Here is a 26,077-nt window from a genome sequence, read left to right as displayed (position 1 = left end):
CCTCCCTGCTCCCTCCATCACTAACCACCCCCCAACTTCCCCTCCCTCTCCTAAAGGGCGTCGGAAAACCCTGGCGCATCTGATCTTTCACCAGCACCAATTGAAAAATGGGTGCTTGTCACAACACAGATCACTGCCTTCCTCTCTCTGCTCCCCACCGCACGCTGCAAAAGGCCCCCCAAAGGCAGAGGGCCAGCCCCCGCGGGAAGCAATGTCGAAAGGCGAGTTTGAGGGAAGCGGGAATCGTTCAAAGCAGCCCGTCGGGGCCCCACAGCTTTCCCGAGCTCTTTCAGGTTGCTGTGGAGTCTGGGGCTGAGGTTGGTCTAAGGCCCAGGAGGAGGGTGCTGGACTGATACTAGAGGCTCAGAGCCCACCTTCTTCAGGAGTGAACTGATCAAAATGGTCCACTGGAGGTGCCCCTTAACCGCCTGGCCTTGGGACTCTGGGGATGGTGGTGGGATAAGGGTTTGACTTGACAAGCTCTCAGGTTCCAACGAGTCACCGGAGCCCACCTGCCCCTCCCTTGGCACCTCAGCATCTCCTAGCCTAAGAGAAAAGCCCAGGGTCATTAGACAGGCAGGGGCCTCTCGTTATGGATGGGCCTGGGTGGGTGGGAGTGGCTCTGGAGGGGCCCAGTGGCGCCTTGGGACTGTCCCCGGGAGCTCGCTGATTGATTGGGGGGTAGCATGACAGACGTGTCCTTCCGGCCCCTTTCCGGCGTCTGGTCGAGATCCAGTGCCCTGCAGGCCTGAAAAAGCTGGGAGGTCAGATCCCGGCAGAGGCAAGGGGCAAAGTCGGGTGTCTCCACTTTCAGGCGTCCAGGCCTCACGGGGTGGCTGGGCACAGGGGACACACACAACTCACAGGGTGGCTACCTGTGAGCTCCGCTTCCATCTCACCTCAGACGGCCTTCACAGTCCCTTTGGTTCCTGAGCCCTGGCTCTGCAAGGCCGCACCTCGTCCTGATTCCCCTTCCCAGGGACCCTTGCCACTACCCTCTCACTGAGGCAGGGATCAGACCCTTGATGGGCAGGAGCTCAGCTTGAGGAACGGTCCTAGCAGGGGCTTCACAGGCCTCCACTCTTATCCTGCTATGTCTGGAGCCAGGAGGGGCTGCCCCTGTCTCCTCTCTCCCCAGAGGTGGGAGCCTGCTGGTGCAGCCCCAGCACCCCCTCACACAGCACACCAGACAGCCACCTCTTTCTTGAAACCATAATTTTACTGTCTCAAAGAAACTTTATAACTTATTTACAAAGTTCTTCCCCCCCTCATACAAAGCAATAAGTTAACACTCTCAATATAAAACTAAACTTTGACATAGAGAACACAAAACACGGTTGATTTCAATTGATCACATTTTCCAAATTTCACAAGTAAAATGTCAAGATTCTCATTTCACAAAGCATTGGGTTTTACAGCCACACACAACAGAACGGAAAAAAGCTAAGTTTGTGCAACATGTTTACAGAACAATAATAATAACAATAATAATATGTACAGCAAATAGATCCTGCACCAGAGACTGTGCATTCAAGGTGGTGCTCTGTGGCCGAGCCTCTGGGGATTGTTGTAAAGCTGCTTTCGTCTTATTTACCCCTGGCATTGGGGCATTTTTGCCTAATTTTTTTCTCTCCCTGCCCCTTAGTTCGCTAGCTCTCTCCCCACAAGGAAAGAATTAGGATCTTTCTTCTTAACCAGGCAAAGTGATCAAGCGTTTTCCGGAGATAAGGAAACTTTGTTGGCTTCATTTCTCTATTTTCTTCTTTTTTTAAAATAATACGGGACATGTAAAAAATGCAAACCATTCGGCTCCAACCTCTCCATACCAGCGAAGTACAAAAGTTACTGTATAAGTTAAAAATCACCAGGTCCTCCTTATTCGTTTTTCTGAGTGCGTTTAAAGGAATGAGTACGTTTGGACCCTGCTCTCCTCGCGCCCCGCAAAATCGCGAATGGGCCGAACCTTCCTTCAGCCTCAGGAGAAGTCCATTTCTCAATAAATAAAAACCCCCTCCCTCGTTTCCCCCAATCCCCGAACGAGCCACGTCGATGGTTAGGCAGGTCCAGGAAAAGGTCCGAAAAGACAAAACGATCCAGTATCCGGAACTGGGTGGCCCGGTGGATCAAGCCTCCTCCGACCTGATGACTTTTTCCAGAGGCCGAAGAACTAGACAGCGGACGGACGAGAACCTCGACTTCGTCAGCGCACAGATACAGAGCGAAAGGAGACAAGAGACGGACAGGACAGAAAAGAGCTTTTGCTTTTTCTACATGGTTTTGTTTTCCTGATAGTCCCATACAGCTGAGGGTCGGCGGTCGGGTCCGGCGGGCTCTGGCTGCCTGGCCCGCTGGCTCGGACCGCTGTACCTGCGCTTCCAGGGCGCTTTCTGCTGTCACTGCGCGGCCGAGGTCGGGCGTGGGCACCGGGGAAGTCGCCGGGCCAGAGCGCGCGAGACTCGGAGGAGGCGGCGGGCGTCCTGCCTTCATTGTTCCTTCTTCCCCACTGGGCCCTTCTTCTCCAGACCCAGGGCACGCGGACGGGGTGGACGGACCGGGAGGCGGGAGGGGCCCGGGCCGCGGGAGACGGGAAGGAGGCGGGCGGGTGCGGGCGCGCAACCTCACATGAGTTGGGGTTGCTGCAGAGCTTCTTGGTGCGCCGAGGGGTACCACGACGTGTAACTGGGGATGTAGGAGCCCGCGCTGCCGCCCGAGCCCTTTCCCGAAGAGGAGTTGGGGTTCCAGCCGGGCGGCACCGGCGGGGAACCGGCAGACAGCGCCCGGCCGTTGGCCAGCGCACTACCCTCCAGAGCCGCCCCGCCCTGCTTCATCAGCTTCTTGAACTTGGAGCGCTTGTTCTGGAACCAGATCTTGACCTGCAAGAGCGGACAACAAGGTGACTCGGTCTAGGTCCACTGCGCCTACCTTGGTCCTGGGGAGATAAGGGAGCCCTGGGACAGCGTGAGAGGATACGCGGATACCACCCCCCACACTCACACACCGGCCCCCTGCTCTGCGGAACCCGGCGGCTCCCTGCTTGGAGAAGCATACACGTCGTCCTTCCCGCCTAAGAACCAAAGGCTGGGAGGCCTCCTCGCCCGCCCCGGAGGCCGGCTGGAGCCGCTCTCTGAGAGCCAGGGGGCGTGGTGGTGAGCAGCGCCGGGATCCAGGCCTTCAGCCCGAGGCCGGCAATCGTCTGGGTAAGACACAGAGCCCACGAAACACCGAGCCTTCAATTCCAGTGTGAACATCAATAAAAGAGTGGAGAAAAGAAGTGGAGGAAATTTATTTGCAATGTTACCCGCCTTCTCTTTGCTCCATCATCTCTGCCCTTGAGTGAGCTGAGGAGACCACCGGGTTTTGTTAAACTTTTCGTTTGGACTCAAATCAACCTTTCCTTAGTTAGCATCTCCCAGTTCTGCTCCTAATCCCGGCCTCGACGTTGGAAACCCGCGGCAGTCGTGATCAGAACGTCCAAGGGGTCCCCAGAATCTTAGAGAAAACAGGGAAGGAAGGGTCCGTTTCTCCTCCAGGCTCTGGGACTTGGGAGGTGAGAGGACGGAGGAAAGGATATCCCCCCACCCCCAACCAAACTCAGTGAGAAGGAGGAGGGAGATAGAGGCTTGGGCCCAGGCCCCGAGTGATTAGTCATACACTTTAAAGGCAAAGAAGGGATTAACCCCCGAGTCTATTGTTCCAGTTGTTCGGGCACGTGTGACCTCAGAGTCCCCAAACAAAACGCCTAGGGAAATCCTTCTTGCGCCCCTAATCATATTGTCCAGGGACGGAGGGCCGCGCGGCTGGCAGCCCGGAGTACAGAGTGCAGCGACAGAGCCAGGGCAGAGGAAACTACGGAGGAAGGAGAGATGTTGTGAGAGCGAGGGATAGGACACACAAACACACACGCATACCGACCCCCGAGGCCCAGAGAGCAAGAAATGAAGCTCCTGGGGGCAAGTGGGCCGCGGGAAGCCTGCACGGCGCCACGGTGGGGCAGCGGCGAGGTACCTGCGTCTGCGTGAGTCCCAAAGAGGCCGCGAGCTCCGCCCTCTCGGGCAGAGCTAGGTACTGAGTTTGCTGGAACCTCCGGTTCAAAGCCTGCAACTGCAAACTGGAATAAATCGTCCTGGGTTTGCGAATCTTTTTCCCCTTGCCATTGAAGCGCACTTCACCGCCTTCCACCACAGTGCTCTTCTCCGAGTCAGCCCCTGGAGGGACAGCAGAAGTGGGGGCCGTTGTTAAGGCGAAGGACTGCCTTGAGTGCAGGGAGCCGAGAGCAAGTAACCACAGAGGGGTGGCAGAGGAAGGAGCAGGAGCGAGGGAGATCACTCAAAAAACTCCGAAAGCCGGGAAGGGTCCGGCCAAGTCCAAAGGGCCCGACCCCGGGAGCTGCAGGCGGACTGGGGCAGTTTGCAGGCGCGCGCTCCTGCCTTTGCAGGGAAAGTTTGCTATTTTTGCAGGCGGTAGTTGAGGTTTAATTACCCTTAATTGCATACATTGTTTATAGCGCTACGCAATAAATAATTACCGAGACTAATACGTGCACATGTGGGTTTCTGTTTTCCAGCAGGGCATTGTGTGCTTGGCGCACGGAGCCGCCCAGAGGCCCAGCCAATGCCAGGGGACGCTCTTGGATTTATCCTTTGCTGGATAGTTGCAAATTGGGTGGATATATATTTTTTTAATTTCTTTCCTATGACAGGGATGCAGAGATTGATACCCGAAACCTTTCACTGCTCCGGCGCCCTCCCCACCCCCATCCCACCTCTCTCTCCTCCTCTCGTCTCCCTCCTTTCTCTGTCTCTCTCCCCCTCCCTCTCTCCCTCCCTCCGTACCTCTTCCTTTCCCTGGCAGGCGCACGTACCTGGGTCCTCCAGGCGGCTCTGGGTGAGGCTGGCGCTGCCCGGGTAGGACTGCACCGAACTGATGTAGGGGCTGGACGCGTGGCTGCTGACCGAGTTGACGTAGGGGTAGCCCAGCGGTCGGGAGAAGGACGAGGCCGAGCTGTAAGCGCCGTCGGGCTGCGAATGGCCCGCCGAGTGTAAACAGTGCATGGAGTAGTGCCCGTGGGACATGGGAGAAGGAGACATTTGCTGGTTGGGCGGCCCAAACTCCATGAACACCGCCTTGCCCGACACGGGGCTGTTGAGACTTTCTGGCATGGTGGTCATGGTCATCTCTTCTCGCGGGGTCTGGGTGTGGGTCTCTCTCTCTCCTCTGCTTCCCTTTTAGGGGTCTCTGTGTTTCTCAGGACAAGAAGGAACCCAATTTAAGCGGAACAGGGGTTTTCACTTTCCATTCATAAGAAAATGGAGTTTGTCTCTTTGAAAAGTCTAAGCATGATGCTGCCGAGCTCCCCAAACTCGCTTCAAAGCTTTGACTCAGCCAAGGTCATAAATATTCATGAGCTGGCGGAGCTGATTGGTCCGCTGTCTTGCATAATCACCGGGGATTGGTCCGAGGCGCTCCGGCTCCGCTGGACTAGAGCGGGCGAGGCTGCCGGGCCTCCGGAGAGACGCATCCACGCTTCTAGGCCGGGGCTCCTCTGCAACAGAGCGCGCAGCGTGAGGCGCACAATGGGCTGCGGCGCCCGCGCCGGGCCCTCCGCGGCCCGCGGCTCTTCAGCCTCCCGTCTCTCCGGCGCGCTTTGCTTCCCAGAAACTAACTAGCGGGTTGGCACCGCCGCCCACCGCCTCCTACAGTTCCCACCCTCCGCCCGCCCCCAACACCGGGGCCCAGGGCACCTCTTCTTCTAACCATCGCTACTCGTCCGGTGCAGAACTAGGGCGGCTCTGGAGCCCGGTCACGGCCTCCCGTACGCTGAGTCGCGCAATCCGGGCGCTGGAGGAGGGCAACCGAGCGCTATCCTCCAGAGAGTCTTGTGCCTAACGCAGCGCTCTCCTGGCCGCGCCTCCCTGGCCTGGGTCCCCTCTGCCACATCCCTGGGGGCGGGTTTGGGGCTCTCCGGGCGAACTCACTCACTCGGCCGCCGCGCCGCCGCCGCTCTCTGGGGCCCGCTCGCATTGCTCCAGGCCAAGCTGGCCACTCCAGCTCGAGGCTGCACCGGTCTGATTAAAACAGTGCGAGCAGAGAGCCAGGAACCCGCGCTTCTCCTCCCAGGAAAGGCTGCCGCACCGCCCCCCTTCCCCTAACACCCACCTCCTCTTTCCCTCCCAACCTTCCTCCGCCTCCCCCTCCCCTCTCCATTCCCTCTGCGCGGAGCGCCCCGGCTCATTCGCCCCAAAGGCGCGGCACAGAGTGAAGCCTAGGAGCTGGCGAGCTCCGTTCGGCTTGAGCCGCGGGTGCTAGGTGGTCATTTTCCGGCCTCCTGGGGTCTGGCGATAGTACCCGAGGTGCAGGAGTCCTGAGGGACACCAAAACCCGCGGCAAAACCAAGCCAGTCGCAGGCTCGCGTGTCTCTCTGTGGACACGTCTCTCATGTTCGCCCAGGATTCTCATCTCCAGGGTCAAGGCGGGCGCCACCGAGCCCAGGGCAGGACTACTGGGGGCAAAAGCTGCCAAGGCGCCTTCTAGCTTCTGGAGCGCTAGGTACAGAAGAGCGCACAAAAGCTCCCCCCCCCACCCCCCTCGCAGCCACAACCCCCCGTGAGGCGTGGCGCGCACCACGCTGGCTGCGAAGGGGCTGTTGGTTTCCTATCCCGCCAACCCTACGGTGAATCCCAAATTACTTTGTTAGGTAATTAGAAAGTGTTGATAATTATTTCTTTCATAATTTAGCGGTGTGACGGGAACGGGGAAATGATCTTGTGAAAGTTCACACGTGCAGATGTATTAGTTACTGATTCATTTGATTAAATGGTAGTCTCAAGTGCTCGGATCCGCAGCTGAAGGCGCCCCATTAGCATAACACTGATGTTTAATTTTCATACGCATAATTAGCCATATATTTAACACTAATAGCAACATGCAGCCTTTCAGCGTTAAACAGCCCGGGATTTGATCTGGCCTGAGCTGAACCTTCGCCGATGCACCTTCCCCTGTCTAGAGTGCGCAATGATCACAGGACAAACCTCTGTAATCAAGCACATTTTGGCAGAGGGAACACCAATAAAAATGAACATTCAAAACAAATTACATCGGTGCTGTCGTTACAGATATTAGCGGAAGGGGCTTCTCTTTTTTAACTTCTGTAGCAGCAGCTGCTGCCCGCGGAATTCCTCCCCTTTGGTTTAAGGGTGCGATGTCGGGGGTAGAGATATTTCAGGCAGCATGGTTGGAGCAAAAAGAAAAACAAAACCCAAGCAAAACAAAACCAATCCTCCAAACCAATAACGGGTTTGCCAGCGTTTAAAAAGATTTTTCTTCTTTTTTTTCTTTTTCTTTCTTACTTTCTCCACCCGCTCCCCCCCTTTTTTTTCTCCCTTAATCATCGAAGCACACGGCGAGGCTTTGTAGCAACAACCAGCTAATGACTCCGCCACCAGACAACTCCCGGAGCCGTTACACTCCTCTTGATTTCCGTGTTGCACTTGTGATTTTAATTGCTCTTTCCTAGTGCCTGTTCTGGGGTGTGGAGTGAGGTACGCCCTGCACAGCAGCGGATCCCGCCCTGGCCCCTTGTCTCCCGCGCGCCTCGCAGGCCCTGCCCACGTAAGTGATCTCCGCGGCTGGCACGAGGTCGGGATTGGGACGGAGGGAAGCAGGGCTTGCGATTCCAGGTACTCTGGGCAACGGGCGAGGAAACCCGACAGCTGGTCTGACTCGGGCCAGCTTCTTCCAGAGAACTGAAGGGTGGGGGAAGGGGAGAGAGGCAGCCGCAGGTTGCGACGGTCTCTAGGGCTGTCTGGTTCACATCTGGAGGAGAGATCCAAGTGTCGCAGAGCAGGGGACCGGGTTGGATCCGGGGAACATAGGACCCGCACGGGAAACGGCTTCAGAGCCTGGCTTATTTTAAAAAATCGATTATATCTGGGCGAAGGAGTGTCTACACTCCGGAATTATTTCTTAGCCCCAGAGAAGCAGGTTCGGGGAAGGGTGGCTGAACTCGGGCCCTCGGGCTCCGAGACGCCCGGCCTTGACTAGCTTCTCAGTGTGTGATCTTACGCCTAAGAGCCCAGGGTGCCTCCCTTCCAACCCCTACCTCTAAGGCGACACCTGTTCTGAAACGCCGGTTTACTTAGATCTTCGCCTGTCCCATGTCAGAGAGGAAACAAAACTCTCCCATTTATCCTGAGCGCCCCAGATTCCGAGACTCCACGGACCGGGCGCCTGGTGGTGTTAGCAGTAGTCACGCATGGCTGGAAACCCTGCAACCAGGGGTGACGTTTGGGGCCAGTTCAGTTGTCCGAGTTGAGGTTGGGGGCTTGGACAAGATATTCTAAAATCTGTTTCTTAACTTCAACTTCAAAGCGTGTTTAATGGAATTCGATCTAATTCAAGTTTGTTTCCTACAGAGCTGCTGACTATTGGCTGGTGCTAGTATATATGCATATATAATATTTAAACTTTACTCTTTAATAAGTAGGATTATAAATCTGTCTCACAAATACCTCCACCTCGGAAAAATTACTGCATAAGCAGCGAGTTGTCCCAGTGGCTGGTAAAATTCTGTATTCCTAATGAAATTATTCTTGGAGAATCTTGGGGTAAACGGACCTGTGGATAAGATATTGGCTACTCATTGCAATCTGCCTAATCTAGGAAAGAAGTGAAATCAATCTCTGGCAAAACTCCTAAGGTGATCTGGGCCTTGTTCCTCTCTAGAAAATTCCGGTTGTTCTGGGGACAGCAGCCTCAGTCTCTAGGCCTTTACTTGGCCAAATCTTCAGCACCCCTAAAGTTTTTCCTTGGATCTTGTAAATCTGCAACCCCTCCCTCATCTTTTCCAGCTCTCAGATCTGCTAGAATTGGAATTACCTCTGTCCAAGTTCTGCCTGAATGAGAGGAAGAAAGCCCAAGAGAATCCCGAATTCAGGGAAAGGCTCAAACTAGTCACTTTTCCAAGTTCGCTCTTTGGCCTCAGTTTCCTATGACTTTCCCCACACTCTGAGGGTCACAAAGATGGACTGGCTCTCCAGACCTATCACAGAGGCCACCTGTCATGGCAGCAGCAGGTGGCCACATTCCCTTGGTGCTCTGGAGCTGAGCCCAATCTCTATTTAGTGGACGGCAGCTTTGTGTAACCCGTTTCAGTACAAATAAGAGTTGGCACAACCACTGACTGGTGGAACACCCCAAAATCATAGCCAGGGGGTCACTACTTTGTACGTGGCTTGCTAGGAATCCAGCCCTCTCCACCTCTGAGCCCAGGTGTGAAGAGGTCCCCAGGAGCTCAGGTAAGGAAAGACAGAGTACCAGGGTGGGGATGAGCCTTGGGAGACTCACAGTGTGGACCCTTGGATTTCCCGCTTCTAAAGCAGGAGGAGCTGCTGGCAGGCTGAATTAAACTCGTCAGCTCCAATCCTGACTAATTAGGCCCTTGCCCTAAAAAATACCCATGTCTCCTCTGTCAGGGATGTGCTAGGTCTCCAGTGCATTAGTGCGGATCTGAAGAAAGCCAGTGTTGGGAGAGATCGGTTTAGGGAGGATACCCGCCTGACACTGCTCACATCTGGGCAGGTGGGACTGATCCTCCAACTCTCAGAGCAGAAAAATCCTTAGCTTGCATCTGTATGTTGGTGAGAGGGTCTCTCAGAAGTAACCTTTGGGATGGCCCCGAGGAGCAGTTTGAGGGCGGGGAGAAGGAACCACAGGGGACCAGAAAAGGCAAATTTTTGGACTGATAACCCCAGGCCCAGGGTCTAGAGGCAAGGAAATGTTTGTAACTAGCTCCTCCATTCGCCGGCTAATCTTTTCATCGCAAAGCAGCTATGAAGGGGAAAGAACCGGAAGGGCTGAGGGGCAGCTGGCCCGGCCAGCGCCCTCGGGGCCGGCCAATGTGGAACCCACAAAGGGGGTGGAAAAAGAGACAACAACAACAAAATCGTAATAGCTAGGCTCGGGTTTTCTTCCTGCGCGCGCGCGAGTGAAAAGTTCAGAGACTCAAAAATTAACCGCAAGACACTGTGGTTTTAAGGAGTGAAAGCTTTCTATTCGGGCAGTCAAGGCTAGGGAAAGAGAAAAGTATGCATTTCTAAGACTTCCTAGTCTTCCAAATGAGGGCGTCCCCGTTCCTTTCCAGATGCGTTTCCCGCGTTGGGAAACAGACGCGCCAGGATCCGTCTCTCCGAATGCGCACGGCCACTTCGGGGCTTCAGATTTGTGTTCGGAACGGCTCCCAAGCCCTATCGCATTTTCCCTAGCCGGCGCTGCTAGGTAGGTTACTCTGGGACCTGCCGTTAGCCAATTTCTTCTAAAAGTTCTCCAGCTGGATTTCAGCAATTTAAGAAAAAGGTCTCTTGCGACCTACGTATTGCTCCTCAGGCCTCGTGGGGCAGTTTGGTCAGGATCTGCGCGCCCCTGGACGTGATGAGAACTGTGTGCTCGAACTGGGCAGACCTAAAAAACACAAGACAGGGATCAGCGAGCTCAAGCGCCGGCGGGGCGGGGATCAGCAGCTCGCCCGCGTCGTGGGACGAACCTGCCTTTTCAATACAATTTAAAAGCAATCGGGCAGAAAGCAAACACCTTTGATTGTCCAAGGAGACCACAGTCCACGAGTCCTCCAGCACTTTAAATTCAGGGGATCCCTCCGTTACAATTGGCTCTGTAAGAAGGAAAATATTTACTGCAGTGATCTAATCAAATTCTTGTCAAACATTGTTTCAACTGATTAAAAAAAAAAAAAAGAATAAGAAGGTTCTCCCCCCTCCCTGCCAGTGCTTCCCCCCACGAGTTCATGTTGTCATCTCGCAAGCCCTAATTGATGCTGCTTACATAGTATGCTACAAACTAAACAGTGGGAAGAGGAAACGCTATGGCATTCAAAAATGTATGAAGTTGCCTACTTCGTAATTTTTTTTAGAGAAAAAAGGGCATTTTAATCAAGACTTAATTAGGACCCTGTGGATAATAACCACCCAAACACCAGTCCCTCTTATAAATATCAGTCGGTTTTTTAAAATATTTGAATTTTTAAAACATGCTCAAAATGTTCATTAATCAGCAAATAACAATTTTCTTATTTCACTCTAATTGCTTCTCCATTAAGCCCCACAGTCAGAAATATGATGCCTTCGGGGCTTTAGGTGATTGGAATTTGGTGGTGACACCAATCACATGATCAGCCAGGAATGGGTCGACAGAGAGTATATGCCACTTGCTGACAGGGAGCAAGGGACTTAATCGCCTCTAGTTAATGAAAAGAAGAAGAAGGTGTTAATGAAAGAAGAAAAAAAAAAAACCCACAAAAAAGCAACACAAAAAACCAAACACCACATTATGTTGGTAACAGAATTAAAGGTTGGACGGCTGCCGTCTCCTAAATGTGTCGGTAAGTATCTGATTTAGGAAGATGGGGCTCGAGGATATTATTTAATCAGGTTTACTATGCATCTGAATTATTTCATTATACTGATTGGCTTTATTAGTCCTTCACCGGACTGCCTGGCCTAGGCCAGCGCTGCTGCGCCAAGCCAGGGAGCCCCTGCTCTCTGAAGAGGAACTTAGCACTAACCTATGGTGAACGCCATGCCCTCCTCCATGAGTAGGTCGCTGTCATTCGCTGTAAGACAAAAATATGAGTGTGGGGTGTGGGGATGGGATATGGCGAGAACAGAGAGAAATGGATTAGAAGGGTTAGGCTGCACAAAAAAGTGGTCATTTTATTTTAGAAAGAGGTTGCTAGAATCTTGAGTGGTGGCTACCTAGGGGTTAAGCACAGGGCTCCTGGGCCCTCAGCCTTTGCATTTTCTGAGCTTGAGGTCAGGGCTCCTAGGAAGGGTGCACCAAGGCTGAGCAGCCCAGGTACTTGAGACACTTTTTGGGCTCCCCTCTCTATTGTCCCCTTGCTCTGGCCACTTGCTCTGAGGTTTGCTGGCTTCCACCTCCCAAGGGAAAGGGGAAGACATCTTGGGAACTGAGACAAAGGGAAGGCAGGTTGGTAGGAGGGAAGAACAGGGGTGACCTGAAATATTTCCAGGGTTTGGCACCGGGTGGGCACTCACCTGAGAGGCCCTTTCTGTACTCCAGCCTGGGCCTCTTACAGCTGCCTCAGATGAAGTTCTTTGGCCTAAAGGAAGTTCTGACCTGCTGAGTGTCTAGCATCTTTCAGGGGGTGGATTCCAGCTAGTAGTTCCTCTATGGGGCTGTTCCCACCCCCAAGCACACAGGTCAAAGCCCCAGGATCAACTTTCCTTTGGTGCTTGTCCAGGTATGCTGCCTCTTGGGGACATTCCACAGAACTGCTTCATAGTCTAACCCAAATCCCCCACCCCTTCTGGCCCACCCTTGCCTTCCCATCGTAGGGAGAACATCCAGGCAGTGAAAAACGGGAGACTCTGGGTATAATCTAGGAATCACTGAAGAGTACATGCTGCTAAATACATCAGCTGTCAACGCTGTGTAAGACGTAATGAAGTTTAACCACAACAGTCAGCAGTTAGAGAAGGGAGTAGAAAAAGAAAAACAGAAAACAGTCCTATGTGCGTGCTGCTGGGACATTGATGCAGTGGTGTTTTGTTTTCAGTAACTTTTTCTAGACAAATATCCCTCGTGCCTTCCAGCCATCACCCTTCAGGAGAAGACAAACAGCAAAACAAAGCTTATTTGGGGATTGAAATGGCTGGGCTCTAATTCAGTAACACAGTAACATGCTGGTTAGGATTAAATAGGATCCCCTCCCAACATACACACACACCCTCATAGGGAAGGATGACAATGTGAATTCCACATTGCAGCAAAAGATTCAGGAGCAAAACTGCTTTATCTTGATTCCTTTCAATAAGCAGCTCCCAAACTAACTTTCTTACCATGATGCCAAATTTCTGGATGTCCATGAAAGTAAGATCCTATCCCATGTCCCACAAAGTGTGGACAGACTTGCAAACCATTCTGATGAGTTATCTGGCTTTAAAAGTGACCAAACAAAATACTGAATTAAATTGGATCATTTTAAGTGCATATATAGGTAAGACAAAGTCCCTTCAAAGTATTCTCTGAAAAAGAAAAAAAAAATCAGTTCTATTTAGAGTCATATGGTAACAATTTGTTTTCATTATTCTGGAAAAATTTTATATTTTGTCACAGCTTGCAACAACTCCCTTTGGATACATGAAGAAAAAAGATATGTAGCTAACACAATAGTTTGCTTCAATTACTTTAGTACAGCATTCAAACAAGGTCACTTTTAGACCTGTTTATGCACATATATACAGTGCAATATAGCCAAGATATATGTTCAGGTAATGGAGGTCACACAAACCTGCCTGATTTGTATGGAGTTTCACTAAAAGACCATACAAATTATTACTGACTTGGGAACCAAACAACAAAAAATTACAATCTGAAATGTGACTTCTATAATTGCTTATTCTGGTCTATTTCAGAACATCAAACATTTTATAGACACATTTACACAAAATGTCACATCTGCTTTGTCCATATTCTTGAAGCACTTCAAAACTTTGTGATTATTTGAGATTTCTACTCAAGACCTATACCATTAACAGAATTCATAAAATATGCTTTTTAATTGCTATGATGCTTAAGAGAAGCTAGTATTGTGATTCTTAATTCTTAATGCTACATTAGTTACTTCTACATGCAAATCTTTAGCATTCCATTTATTCCATATAAGTGAAACCTTAGAATCCAACCCTAAAATCTTCACCTACAAGATTAAGGAGGTTTTGTGTTTTTTTTAGGAGTTGTTTTTGAAATCAGGTGGATACATACCATGAACAATTTATATTTTCATGCGGATGAAGAGCAAAGTGCCTTAACCCTAACCATAATAATGGATTGGGATTTATAGGACTACTATTTAAATTCTTAACCAAACCAAAGTTCTTGAATCCCAAGCTAGCTTTCAGCAGCCCTTTGGTTTGGTTTACCACAAACTCAAAGGCATTTAGCCAGCATCTTTATGAGCATTCCTGTCAAAAGACTTTTCTCTAGACATTTTTAACCTTCATCTCCAGACCTGTAAAATGTCTTCACTTAGGCCAGGATGTCACCATAAATATCAGATGGGCAGTCTCTCATTCAGATTTAATTTCCATGTAACAGAAATAGGTGAGCTATACATGTGCCGAGGAGAGGAACGGTAAATGAATGCTTTTCTCTCTTAATTTGTTCTTTATGGTTATACTTATTTCTGTGTGTCTTTTCACTCTGGACAGGAGGTATAACAACTTTTCCAAGTTGCTTCTATTTGTACCACACAATTCCTGAATAAAAACTCAGGATGGAGAGTAGATAGAGGCTGGAAGAGAGATTATTCAGTAAGATATGCTAATCTAGATTTTTTTTTAAAGTAAGAATAGGTCTTCTCTACCCATCTACCCATTATGTTATCTATGTTCCAACAAACCTTAATAATTCTAAGAGGAATCACTATAAACTGTTCTTCTATTTTCTTTTCTTAAAAAAAAAAAAAGACTCTAACTGATTGGCAAGCATCACAGCTACACTGTGAATGTGGCAATCTTCATTTTAATTTCTGATGAGAGGATAGGAAGAAAGCCCACTATGAAAAAACACTTGGGGTCCCTCCCCCCTCATATCTCTCATTCCTCTTCATAAAAGAAGCTGTGCAATTACTAGGTGGCTAAAGATATCTGAGTGCATTCTACAACAATTTACTGCCTGGATCCTGCTGAAACTTTTGGTTATAGGAAGATCATAGAATGTATATGTCATGGATGCAAAGGTCGGAGGATTTCACAGCCATGTGGAAAGAGGAAAAGATCAGGACAAATCTCCCTCAGTTCCTTGGTGGAGTACCTGTCTCAGTGGTTGATTCTTGGGAACTAAATAAAACCTCCTGTCTGCTTTTTAGGGTCTTATTGGTAGTTAGCTGTTTTAACACATACTTCCTGGGACTGAATGCAATAAAATCTCATTAATGTTTCTAACTACTAACAAAAAGCATGTCCCTTCTACTATTGTACTGTGTACTGTTCTTCTATTTTGGAATATAAGGGAAGCCCAAGATTAATTTACGTGATTCTAAGATTTACAACTAACTTTGTGGAGACAATCCAAGTGATCTGTAGGAGCAAATGTCTGCTCTAAAGTGAAATCAAGTACTAGAAACTCTAGTTGTGGCACAGGAAAGTGGAGCATGCCTGCTTCTCCTGACTAGTGTGCTGGGGAAAGTGGAAGTGTTGGGTGGGCAGGGGTGCCCACAAAGCATCCGGTTACTCCTTAACACCAGCCATCACGGGCTGTGACCTATTTCTGAGCATGAAGGTCTTCTTGCCTTGGATATTACACAGATGAAATCTGCCTTCTTTTTGTTGCAATCTGCTAAAAGGAACTCTCTGAGGATTAGCTCTTCTGGTCTGATTTTTTCTAACTAAAACCTCTCTAAGACAGCAGTTCACTTATTTAAGTCTGAGCACATTTGGGATTTGAAGCCTTTCATATGGAAGGAATATTTGGGGAGGAGGAGAGAGATGTATAAAAGTAGTTTATGAACTTACTTGAAAATTATTCTGTGTTACAGTTCATGTTTCAGGTGTGGTTTAGAGTTAAGAGAGAGATCTCTCTTAAGGAATTTCATCCTGTGACTGTTCTCTTAATTGAATCCCCTTCCATGAGATAGTTTTCCCAACAAAAGTTTTGTCTAGATAAATTAAAATTCTTGATACGTTTAAACTAGATTTCATAACTAAGAATACATTCCCCAAGAGGGCAGAGGAGTACTATTTTTAAGTACACACTCTTCTAAAGGAATAAAAATGCACATGGAAATAGTTTTATTACTATTTCTACATGAATTCTATCAACAGAACTGATTTCCAAATGGTCACATCTCTAATTAAAGGATCTCAAATGGCACCTGATTTTCTAAGTCATGGAATTTACTTAATTTTTTTCAGATTTTTATTTTAAGCAGTAGTCTTTGGATGCTGCTGCTGCTGCTGCTAAGTCGCTTCAGTCGTGTCCGACTCTGTGGGACCCCATAGACAGCAGCCCACCAGGCTCCCCCATCCCTGGGATTCTCCAGGCAAGAACACTGGAGTGGGTTGCCATTTCCTTCTCCAAGTCTTTGGATACAGGAATGCACAAATTCAAGGATTCCCTCTAATTGAAAAGGAATGTTTAAGCACAATTAGTAATATTTTTGAAAGCCAACAACTGTTTTCCAAAAGAGGAGTACATTTTTTTTTTTGTTTCAAACTGGATTACAAATTACTGTATTTTTCTTACAATAGTGCTGAACTTTTATTTGAGGTTTTCTGTTTCTGAAAAGCAGACATGATGGATTGAAATAAAAGATAATTTATTGCAATGCTTACTTTCATGTGCAGAGAGAAGCAGTGTAATTGTAATTTACAGTAGCTGTCAAGAAAAAATCCATCACAGATGACATTAAAATGACTTATTTTGCCTGAGCCACTTATTGTTTAAATGTGCATAATCTAATAGAAAGAGATTATTTTTAAAAATCTGCTTTATATTCTTCTAAATTAATATCAAAACATATACTTATGAATTAAACATTAAAAACCATTCATTGATACTTTCACCATGACATTTACAAGGATAAGTTTAAATTATTTTTGATTGAACTGTCACATATTTGTGATGCATGAATCTACACATTCACAGTATCCTCATATGTACAGCTCATATCATCGAAGGATAATTACAAAAATACAGATTTAGAAATATTTTAACGCAAATGGAGGTACAGTGAGCATAATAACGCTGTAACCTAAAGATCACTAGACATCCCTCATGAAAAAGAAGGGCACAGGGAGAACTCTTTCAGCCAACACTTCTTCGGAGATATCATCCTATTCTTTAGGTTTCAGAGAATTTCAAAATTTCCTATAAAGATCACCAGGTTTTAACATGATCCTACTGAAAGATGCTTGAATGTTCTTTCAATGGTGTATCAGTAGAGAGAGGCTATGCAAACGATGGTGAATATCTTAATCGAGGCTGAGTCGAAAGATGTTTGTAAACCTTTGGTCTATAACGATTCCGAGTACTTCTGGCTTAAAGGTGGAGACTGTTTATTTACTCCGTTGAGGGTTTGCCTGAATAGGAAAAGGCGAAATAACAGATGTCCAGAAACATTGCCTTAACACATCAGAACAAATATTTGTTAGACTCGGGGCCAGTTTCCTCCTCAGAGGCAGACACAAACCATCTAAATAATGAAATGCATTAGAGTAACGGAAAAAGTTCATTGTCTATGTTATTTTTCACATAGTTTTGTAAGTGCAGTTGTCGGGACTGATCTGGTTTTCAAAGGAGCTTGTACATGCAAATTCATTCTCTGCGAAAACTGACCTTTGCATCCAGATAGCTAAAATTCAATGTCACTTTCAATTTTACTCTTCTTTTTTTTTATGTAGCTAGAATTAATGTAGTGAATATGTAATGAAGTGCATTATCCTGCATGGAGATTTATCAGATTTTCCGACTGAATGCTATGCTTCGCTAGTGCTAGCTGGAGTTCACCTGCATGTTGGTGGGGCGTGTGGCTCTTTTTTGTAAAGAGTTAAGTCGTACACAAAAAAAGGGAACAAAGGTCAGCACCCAGCCGCCACTTGAATGTGAGATTTTTCTTTTTATTCCCCTTGATGTATACTAGGCTCTGTGTTATTAGTCTTAATGATGGAAAATTGTAGTGTTGATACAAATCTTTTTTTCAAAGTAGTAGGCGGGAGCTCCATTTGTTAGTAAGTTTTTTTGTGACTAAAAGCCACGGACAGTACATTTATGTAGCAGTAAAAGGCCTAGATGCTCTTTCCATAGCAGAGCTAATTATTCCTACTGTGACCTTACTGATCTAGCCTGTTCCTAGTACGTCTCATCTGCACGCCTGTTCCTCTGTGTAGATGGTGTCAGAGAATATGAAAAACCCTATAATGAAACCATTTTCATGATGGAGAAAGGCTACTGGAGTTGCACTTGCTACAAAGAGGCTCAATTATATGAGTAATTGTGATAATTTTCTACATTCATAGCCTTCAATGGGGAAAAAAGAATGAGAGCCACAAAGGAAAATTACTTTAACAAGAAAGTACAGAGAGTAAAAATGGAAGAAGAGACAAAAAAAGGGGGCAAAAAACCAGAAAAAAAAAGTTTGAAAAATAGATCTGGAGGGAGGAATAGCGAGACAGGGAGAACAACAGAAATGCTCAAAAGCCCATGTGCAGCTGTGTTGCACAATTAAATTGAATTTTTTTTTTCTGCAGTTGATGAATGTGACTACTGCAAATGTGCCTCTGTAGTTAGCTATCATTTGTTGTTCCGTGACAGGAAAAGGATAATTACCTCTCAGAGAGAATCAAAGGCTGACATGCCCTTTAGACACAGCCATGAATGCAGAGCGCGATAGAATGCTTGAATAAGAATCTAGTGTTCTCTGCCCCCTTCTACTGAAGAATAAATTTTGTTAAAATGCAAGAGCACCACCAGTAAATTTGTTGAACCCTAGGTGTTCAAAAATATGAGGTACATCTATCGACTCATCCCATTTGCAAAAATAAAACTGCATTTTGAATTCATTTCTATTATATTCATGGACAGTAAGATAGTGAGATATGCATTAAATTTCTTTTCCCAGTAGGGGTCTGATTCAACATTTCCTATGAAAGAACAGAGAGACACTATCCTTTTTTCCCAGGCTAGTTAGCCTATAATTTAAAACTGTCAAAAACACAATTTTGTTCAAAGTCTTCAATAAAAGCTTCTCCGATATAACCCAAAGAGATTTTACTAAAGTTTGATTCAGACACTGTTACAATATTTTTAAAGCCATAAATACATTTAACTGATATTTTACTGCCTTTTTTCTTAGAGTATTCGAAGGCTTACGAAGAAAAAAGGCAGCATCTTTTCAAGGTGACTAAGCCTTCCACCCTTCAGACAAATGGGAAGTAGTCAGTGGTTCATATTAATGAGAGCAGTGCTGTAAAAGGTAATCATGTAACCATCTTTAAGAAAATATGTTACTTTTAAATGAAAACACATATTCTGCACATCTACTTCAAAACAGTTGGGGCGGGGAAAAGAGATCTAAAATAGGTAACAGATTACAAAGAAAAGTCTTGAATTCAGAAAATACACATACTCTCAAAAAGCAAGCAGAGAAGGCTGTGTGGAAAGTAAACAGCGGTTTACGGGAAAAATGAACCAGACCAAAAAAAAAAAAAAAAAACACAAGATCACCCTTTCAGGCTGTTTGCTAATCCACTAATTTGAAAGGTAAGCCTTGCTTGAGCTAATGCTTTTTATCTTTCTGTCACAGGAATAATTTCACTTCATGCCTTTATAAAATCTAGCTTTTCTCCTGTCTCCTATTCAAGATTTGAGATACTCACCGTTTCTTAGCTACTCTTCCATGTTTGGTATGAGTTTGAATATAGGAACACTACAGACCAACACGTCAAGCTGAAACTAAAGCAGTCATATGAATATTGCTTCTATGCTGCTGCTTCTATAAGTTTCTTTGTTGACCTGATATAATTCACTTTTTTGAAGTCGTTTTCTTTTTTTTTAAACTCAGGGAACAGCACTGCACCCTGGCAGTTCACATACTGATATCAGACTGAAATGATGGTTCTGAATCATAAAACATGTCATCAACTTTACTCCAAGCCACCAATAACCTTTGTGCCATCTGCCAACCCTCCCTTTATTCGTCACTGTAAGGCTTACCTGATTGTGTTTCCAATGACAGAGAAGGGAGCCCCCGCTCTGCAAGCTGCAATTGCTTCATCTCTACACCTCCTGGCAACCTCCACTAACTTTTTACCACATTCATCCACATTGCCCACCAAAAATGTTTCAGAGGTGTCTCCGTGGTAGCCATTGTAGTAAACCTAAACACAGGCAGAAATGTACAAATATGTCCTTGTTTAAAAATCTGTTCTCCTACAGTCTACATTGCATTCCTTTATATATTTAGTAAATTCATGTGTTTCACCCTTCCAGAATTATTAAGTTCACCTACAAAAAAAGAGGAAATGATCCTACAGGAACATGAAAAAGACACACAATGATATTACAAAAGTTTAAATAAATACATGACTAGCACGGGTCTTTCAGCACTATGATCATCAACATTCTTTAACATTTTGAGTTCTCATTTTATTTCTGAGGCAAAATTATATATGTGAAAATAGTGATCAAAGACACTGACCCATGATTACTACAAGAGGGTCAGAGAATTCAGAAGTATTTAACACAGTGAAGAGTTTCCTAAAGTGTCATAAAGATACTTATCTTTTATTTACCAGTCCCACCCTTGGAAGTGATAGATAATGACAAGAAGAAATAAGATAGATATGTCAGTATTATAACAGACAGAAGAAGAATTCAGTTCCAAGAACTGAAGTGGCTCAATATCGGAATGGTGTAAGTTATAGAAAAATCCTATCTGGAAGTGAAATCCTAATCAAATATTCCAGATAGCAGAACGTTAACAGAAAACACTATACATGGATTTTTAAAGAATCAGAATATAACGAAACAGGTTTAAAAATAAAATTACAGAAAATAGCATTTTATCTGTCTTCAATGACTCAGAAGGCCCTGCAGGATCTTGAAAGACACCATATTCACTATAAACATCAATAATCACCAAACACTGTAATAAATACAGAAGGTAGAGGAGACTGGTTGAATATTGATCCTTTGATATAGCATGGGATTTGCGATTTTGCATAAATTTGTCCTATATAATTATTTTTCACATTTCTCTTTCTCATGAAGTAGAATGCAGGAACTGTAATAAAAAAGATGTTTATCTGAGCTTTCTGTTTTAATATGGAATTAATCTGTATACTCGTCTTCAATAAAGATACTCTTGTATGCTCTGTAAGGGAGGCAGGAGAAATCTTTATCTTCGCTTTTCAAGTCAGGAAACGGAAGCGCAGACAAGTGACTTGTCTAAAGTTAGTGGCAGAAAACAAGAGGCAGATCCAGGTCAATATGATGGATTCTTGACTTCTAATCAAGTGTTTTTACTACTATATCAAGTCATCTTGCAATACAACAGTGTTTTATATATTTATTCCCATTTGTAACCCAAGAGAGTACAAATTTTTACTTTATACATGGGAATATAACATTTATTAATAAGAGTAATTAAGACAATTGTAACTGTTTCTATAGTTGCTATTTAAGTAAAAATGTATTTAAAAAATCATTATTTGCCTTTTCATATTACTTTTCACTAGTCTGAAAAGGACTACTTGAAAGATTCAATATATATGGAAATAATACTTTTGAAAGTCTGTGGCAGTTATCTTTAATTACTGGTTTTATCCACAAACTAGTCTTGTTTTATACTTCATTTATTTAATTCTTCATTTATCATTTATTAATAACTTAATAACATTTAAAATGTTTATTGAGCAACTATTATGGGATATCACATCATCTTTTTTTTTAAACATTCAACTTTCAAGGGGATGTCTATTTTCTTGTGATATATACTAGATGTAAACAATTATAAAATGTAATGAGTATTTTCTGGTAAGTGATGAAGCCTTTCATTTAATAAAATATTTCATAAGAAATATAATTTCAGTTACTGACCTGTGTGTTTCCTTGGTCCCTTCACATTGCTCTGTGCGTGTGTTTAGTTGTGTCCAGCTCTTTGCAACGCCATGGACTGTAGCCTGCCAGGCTCCTCCATCCATGGAATTTCCCAGGCAAGAACACTGGAGTGGGCTGTCACTCCCTTCTCCAGCGGATCTTCCTGACCCGGGATCGAACCCACATCTCTTGTGTCTCCTGCATTGGCAGGCAGATTCTTTACCACTGTGCCATGTGAAAAGTCCTCACATTTCGAGACACTCAAAAACATTTCACTTTGATCATTTGAATGTTAAAAATGAAATTGTTTACTGAAAGTCTTCAGGAAACTTAGGAAAGGCAGAGACTATTCTCTCTGGGCACATTGGAAACAGGTAGGAAGGGCGTGCTGATTTCATTGAAAGCAGCAATATTTTATTAGGGATGATTAGGTGAGGTAATGAATGGATAGCCTCTAACTCAGGTATAATCTAAAAGAAAAGTGCATAATGAAAAATACTTTATTTCATGTATACTTTATAAAATACTTCCTACATATTCTGAGCTGGAGAGAGAGCAACAATATATGTGGAGCAAATGTTCAAGTATTCTAAGTAACTAGGACATATATAGTCCTATATATATATATAGGACATATATATATAGAGTATCCACCATAAAAGAATTTTTGGCTATATACTAAGACAAATTGATATGAAGAGAAAAGGTTGAATTAATTTAAACAACTAAAAATCAGACTGAACTAAACTTCTGGATGCCAACTTCTTCCACATTCCCACTCCCATCCAAGTTTCATGACCTGAATATGAAATCATATTATTAAGAATATTTTTTTTACTAACAGAGAAAATACTCCTTGAATGCTGTCTGTCTCAACTAGTTCTCAGCAGATGTTTACTTTATTTTTATTTATTTAGAATATACTTATTAATCATCAGATATATAGAATTTATTTGCAATCTCCACTATCCTAAGGTATCATTACATAATTTTTTAGTAAAACGAACTGCCAAAGCACAAATAACCTAAGTCTGAGAACTGTGAAAGGCTAAGAAAATTAGAAAAGGTTAGAGCTTGTACAGTTTGAAGTTCCTGTGTTAAATTACCTGGGGCTGTTATTTGAAAGAAAGGCTGTTAACCATTTGGTGAAAACTTAAGTTCAAGAGAGAAAAGCACTCTGCGTGTTCGCTTCGAGTTCAAGGCTGTCTATACCAGAAATGGAACACAACGTTACCTTCAGGGATTTTAATAAATCTAAGGAACACTGCTAGCAAAAGAGTTTCTGTCCAAATAGACTGACACACACAGGCCAATGTAGCCCCTAATGACAGAGTAAGATAATGACAGGCCCCACTCAAAATCAGCAGGAAGAGGAAGATCAATCTTGGCAGAGTGAAGGAAAAATGCTGGCTTTCTTCGCCTTAGCTCATCTCATATATATCTAGCTTCAGCAGCTGCCCAGTGCTGTAGGGCTCTGCATTAACTACACAGTGGATCAATAACAATTACACCTTCTCAAAAACATGACACATAGCAGGATTGGGTTGACATTTCACTTAGGCCAACATTGATCTCAGTGCATCTGATTCCAGCCCTAAATTCAAGTCAGGCCTGGGTTTACTTGGAATAAACACAGCGTTAAAGACAAAAAAGGAAACCAGCTGCTTGCGTCTGGGTCTAGAAGTAAACAGCGCTTCCATGGGCGCAGTTCACGTTTTCAATCCGGTCTTCTTCCTGTTGCTACCAGCAATTCTGAAGTTGATCAAAGACTGTTTTTCATATGATTTACTCACCGTGACATCAATGTTGATAATATCTCCATCCTGAAGAGGTCGACTGAAACATAAACAGAAAAAAAAAAAATGGTGATAGATCCCAATAAAAGGAATATAAAAATAAATACCTAATGACTGCAATCAGAAGTCCAATGAGTAGTGATGCTAATTCAGAGTGGAGGAGGACTGAGTGGAATACCTGTATCTAATCTTTAATTTATATTAGTCATATCATTTTTACTAGAAATACATAGTATAACATGCAGCATCACTGTTTAAAAATCTACTTATTCTCAACAAACTATACTTATCGTTACCTTAATTTTGCAAAGAGCCGAAACAATAGTAGATGGTTAAAAATTTGAGATGGTAAGAGAAATATTTAATGTACAACCACTTTTTCAGATTACATATTGCTTTAACAAACATTAGATGGTGGTATTATGTCCATTTAGAAACAAAATACTTAAAAATTGTTGCTTTACCATAATCGGTTTCAAAAGTTTGCAGGCAGGTTTCAATTAAACTATAGTGTCTTTCAACATACATTATAGATCTTAGTTTCACGTTTCAGTTTCCAAAGGAACAATATGTTATTAAGCAATGAATACCTGTCAGGGATACCATGACAAAGCACGTTGTTTACAGAGGTACAAACAGATTTTGGAAAACCTCCATAGCCTAGAGGTGAGGGGTAGGCATCATGACTGATTATTTCCTGATGAACAAGAGCATCTATCTCTTCAGTTGTCATGTCAACCTGAAATATTAAATAAAGAGACTGTGAAGTGACAGTTGGAGAGATCTCCTGTATTTATTGACTATGCCTATAGCTACAGCCCTTCCAGATGAGACTGTACAAATTTACTGTGATAAACCTGATACATTTTAATTAATTATGATTAACACTAAAATCCTAAACTGTGCCTTTCTGACAATTGTTTGGGTATATGGTGGTGTAAGGGGCTATTAGGAAATGGCCATTTTAAACTCTAAGATCCTTTCAATCATTTGTGAATCATTAAACGACAGGATTCCTTTTTAGCCTAGAGATTTCAAAAGCACGTTCTGAGGCAATTCCTTCCTCTTCCTCAATGGTTAGTGGCCTCGGCTGATCAAAGCGTATGAATTCTCAAAAGGATCTTCAGTTCAGGTGACAAAGCTTGAAAAGCAGGTCAACCCATGCCTTTTTATCCCAGCAAAACATTACGTGGGTTTTGCGTTGATGGCATGGAGGTTATGGATCATCATCTGAAAAGATTAGTTTCATACATTTTGTAGAGATTCTGGTTCACTAATCTTGATTTCTTTCATACCAAAACAAATCAGTGTGTTTTTAAAAATATTTTTCCCTTACTAGAAGATATCCAATTGCTCTCAAACTAAAAGAAAACTAAAATCAAGTTTTGTGGGCACAAAAAGACTGTCTCCATAAACTCAAATATCATAAGTAAAACTCTAAAACAAGATCTTTCATTGAAAATCAACATTCCTTCAACTGTTTTCTTTATGTTATTTTATATTCACATTATGGTTCACTGATAACAAGTCTCTCACACAGATGTTACACTAAGTGTTTCATATTTGAGTCTCATTTCCTAAATGCTGCCCACCTTTTGGAAACTGTAGGCCGGTACTTTCTTTTATGATCCTTACATAGCAGGATTCAGATTCAGTTTCAGATTATTCTGAAAGACCTAAATCTTACAGTAAGATAGTTGCATACAATTACATTGCTGAATTACCTACAGCTTGGTGTGTCTGGTCTGATCTTTCTTTGCAGAACCAATGCAAGAAAATAGGAGACAAAGTATGAGGCAAAGCAACTCTTCAGGCACATGAAATAATGTGGGGAATAAAAGCAGAAATTACAGGCAGGAATAAGAGGGCAGAAGTCAAAGCTGGCTGTCATGGAGCAACTTGGAGAGGCTGACTGAGCCCAAGCTATCTTCAGAATTCTGCTACTTAACACTGACTTTGGATTTTAAATTATCTTTTGAATAAACAGAAAATACACAATTCCTGTCCCCTATCCCAAGGTTTGGCTTAATTTTTAACAAATTAGATGTGTACAAAAGAAGAGTTAGAGGAAATAGGGAAAAGCAGGGAAGGTCTGCTGCCCTTTATGCAAGTCTTGCGAGGCTTCATGAGACGCCACCTTTAAACTCTTCCCAGCCAAGAGGAGGACATGTCGGGCCAGCTGACAAGCCTGGCGAAGCCCTTGAATCTGATCTTCATTCTTAACTTCGATGCTGTCTCCCCAGTCGGGTACAATTCCTGTCGTCACATAGTCTGGCTTCTTTATGTGCTTGAGGAAAAAGGATTGAAAACGAAGATCAGAACCCAGCGCACGACAATGGGATCATTTTTTCGCACACAGCCTCCTGCTTCATGGAGCTCTGCCCTTCCTGCCGGAGCACCGACCTCCGAAGCCAGCACAACAGACCCTCCAGGCTGCCCCCGGTTCCTTCCCCTGCCCTTTTGAACTTAACGTGGCCTGTTAGTGCTGCCTCTGGATGGTCTGTTAACCTTACTGGTGCTTTGAGTCACACTGGACTGAAGGAGACTTCTGGTCAAAACAAACAGGAGTTTTCTTTTCTTCTCCTCCAACCCTGTTAGAATTGCTATTGATGACAAATAGCACCCAGTTCCCCAACCGCCAAATGGTTAATTAAGAG

The 26,077-nt window shown here is 44.7% G+C and overlaps 2 protein-coding genes across 4 annotated transcripts in view; both read right to left on the bottom strand.

Annotated features, from left to right (window-relative positions):
- On the bottom strand, positions 1,199–5,547 carry DLX1 (distal-less homeobox 1). Of its 2 annotated transcripts, XM_005675962.3 has the most exons (3): positions 4,862–5,547; positions 4,006–4,205; positions 1,199–2,873 (listed from the first exon to the last, which is right to left on the bottom strand). In XM_005675962.3, the coding sequence occupies exons 1-3, from the start codon at positions 5,172–5,174 to the stop codon at positions 2,619–2,621; spliced, it is 768 nt and encodes a 255-aa protein (XP_005676019.1). In that variant the 5' UTR covers positions 5,175–5,547; the 3' UTR covers positions 1,199–2,618. The 2 variants fall into 2 exon arrangements, with proteins under 2 accessions (XP_005676019.1, XP_005676020.1); XM_005675963.3 differs by lacking the exon at positions 4,006–4,205 and having other exon boundaries at positions 2,797–2,873.
- METAP1D (methionyl aminopeptidase type 1D, mitochondrial) overlaps positions 9,944–26,077 on the bottom strand; it is a 74,004-nt gene continuing 57,870 nt past the window's right edge. The window contains exons 3-10 of one of the 2 annotated variants that reach the window (XM_005676229.2): positions 25,558–25,707; positions 24,011–24,159; positions 23,418–23,460; positions 19,741–19,904; positions 12,867–12,964; positions 11,573–11,620; positions 10,585–10,663; positions 9,944–10,455 (exon numbers count right to left, since the gene is read on the bottom strand). In XM_005676229.2, coding sequence (XP_005676286.2) covers positions 10,377–10,455; positions 10,585–10,663; positions 11,573–11,620; positions 12,867–12,964; positions 19,741–19,904; positions 23,418–23,460; positions 24,011–24,159; positions 25,558–25,707 — 810 coding nt within the window. In that variant the 3' untranslated portion in view covers positions 9,944–10,376. Of the gene's footprint in view, positions 10,456–10,584; positions 10,664–11,572; positions 11,621–12,866; positions 12,965–19,740; positions 19,905–23,417; positions 23,461–24,010; positions 24,160–25,012; positions 25,394–25,557; positions 25,708–26,077 lie in introns of those variants that run through there. The other variant, XM_018064629.1, reaches the window with a different exon arrangement.

Source organism: Capra hircus, chromosome 2, assembly GCF_001704415.2.
Source record: "Capra hircus breed San Clemente chromosome 2, ASM170441v1, whole genome shotgun sequence".
In the NCBI taxonomy this organism is placed as follows: Eukaryota; Metazoa; Chordata; class Mammalia; order Artiodactyla; family Bovidae; genus Capra; species Capra hircus.
This window is presented reverse-complemented; position numbering and strand designations above follow the sequence as displayed.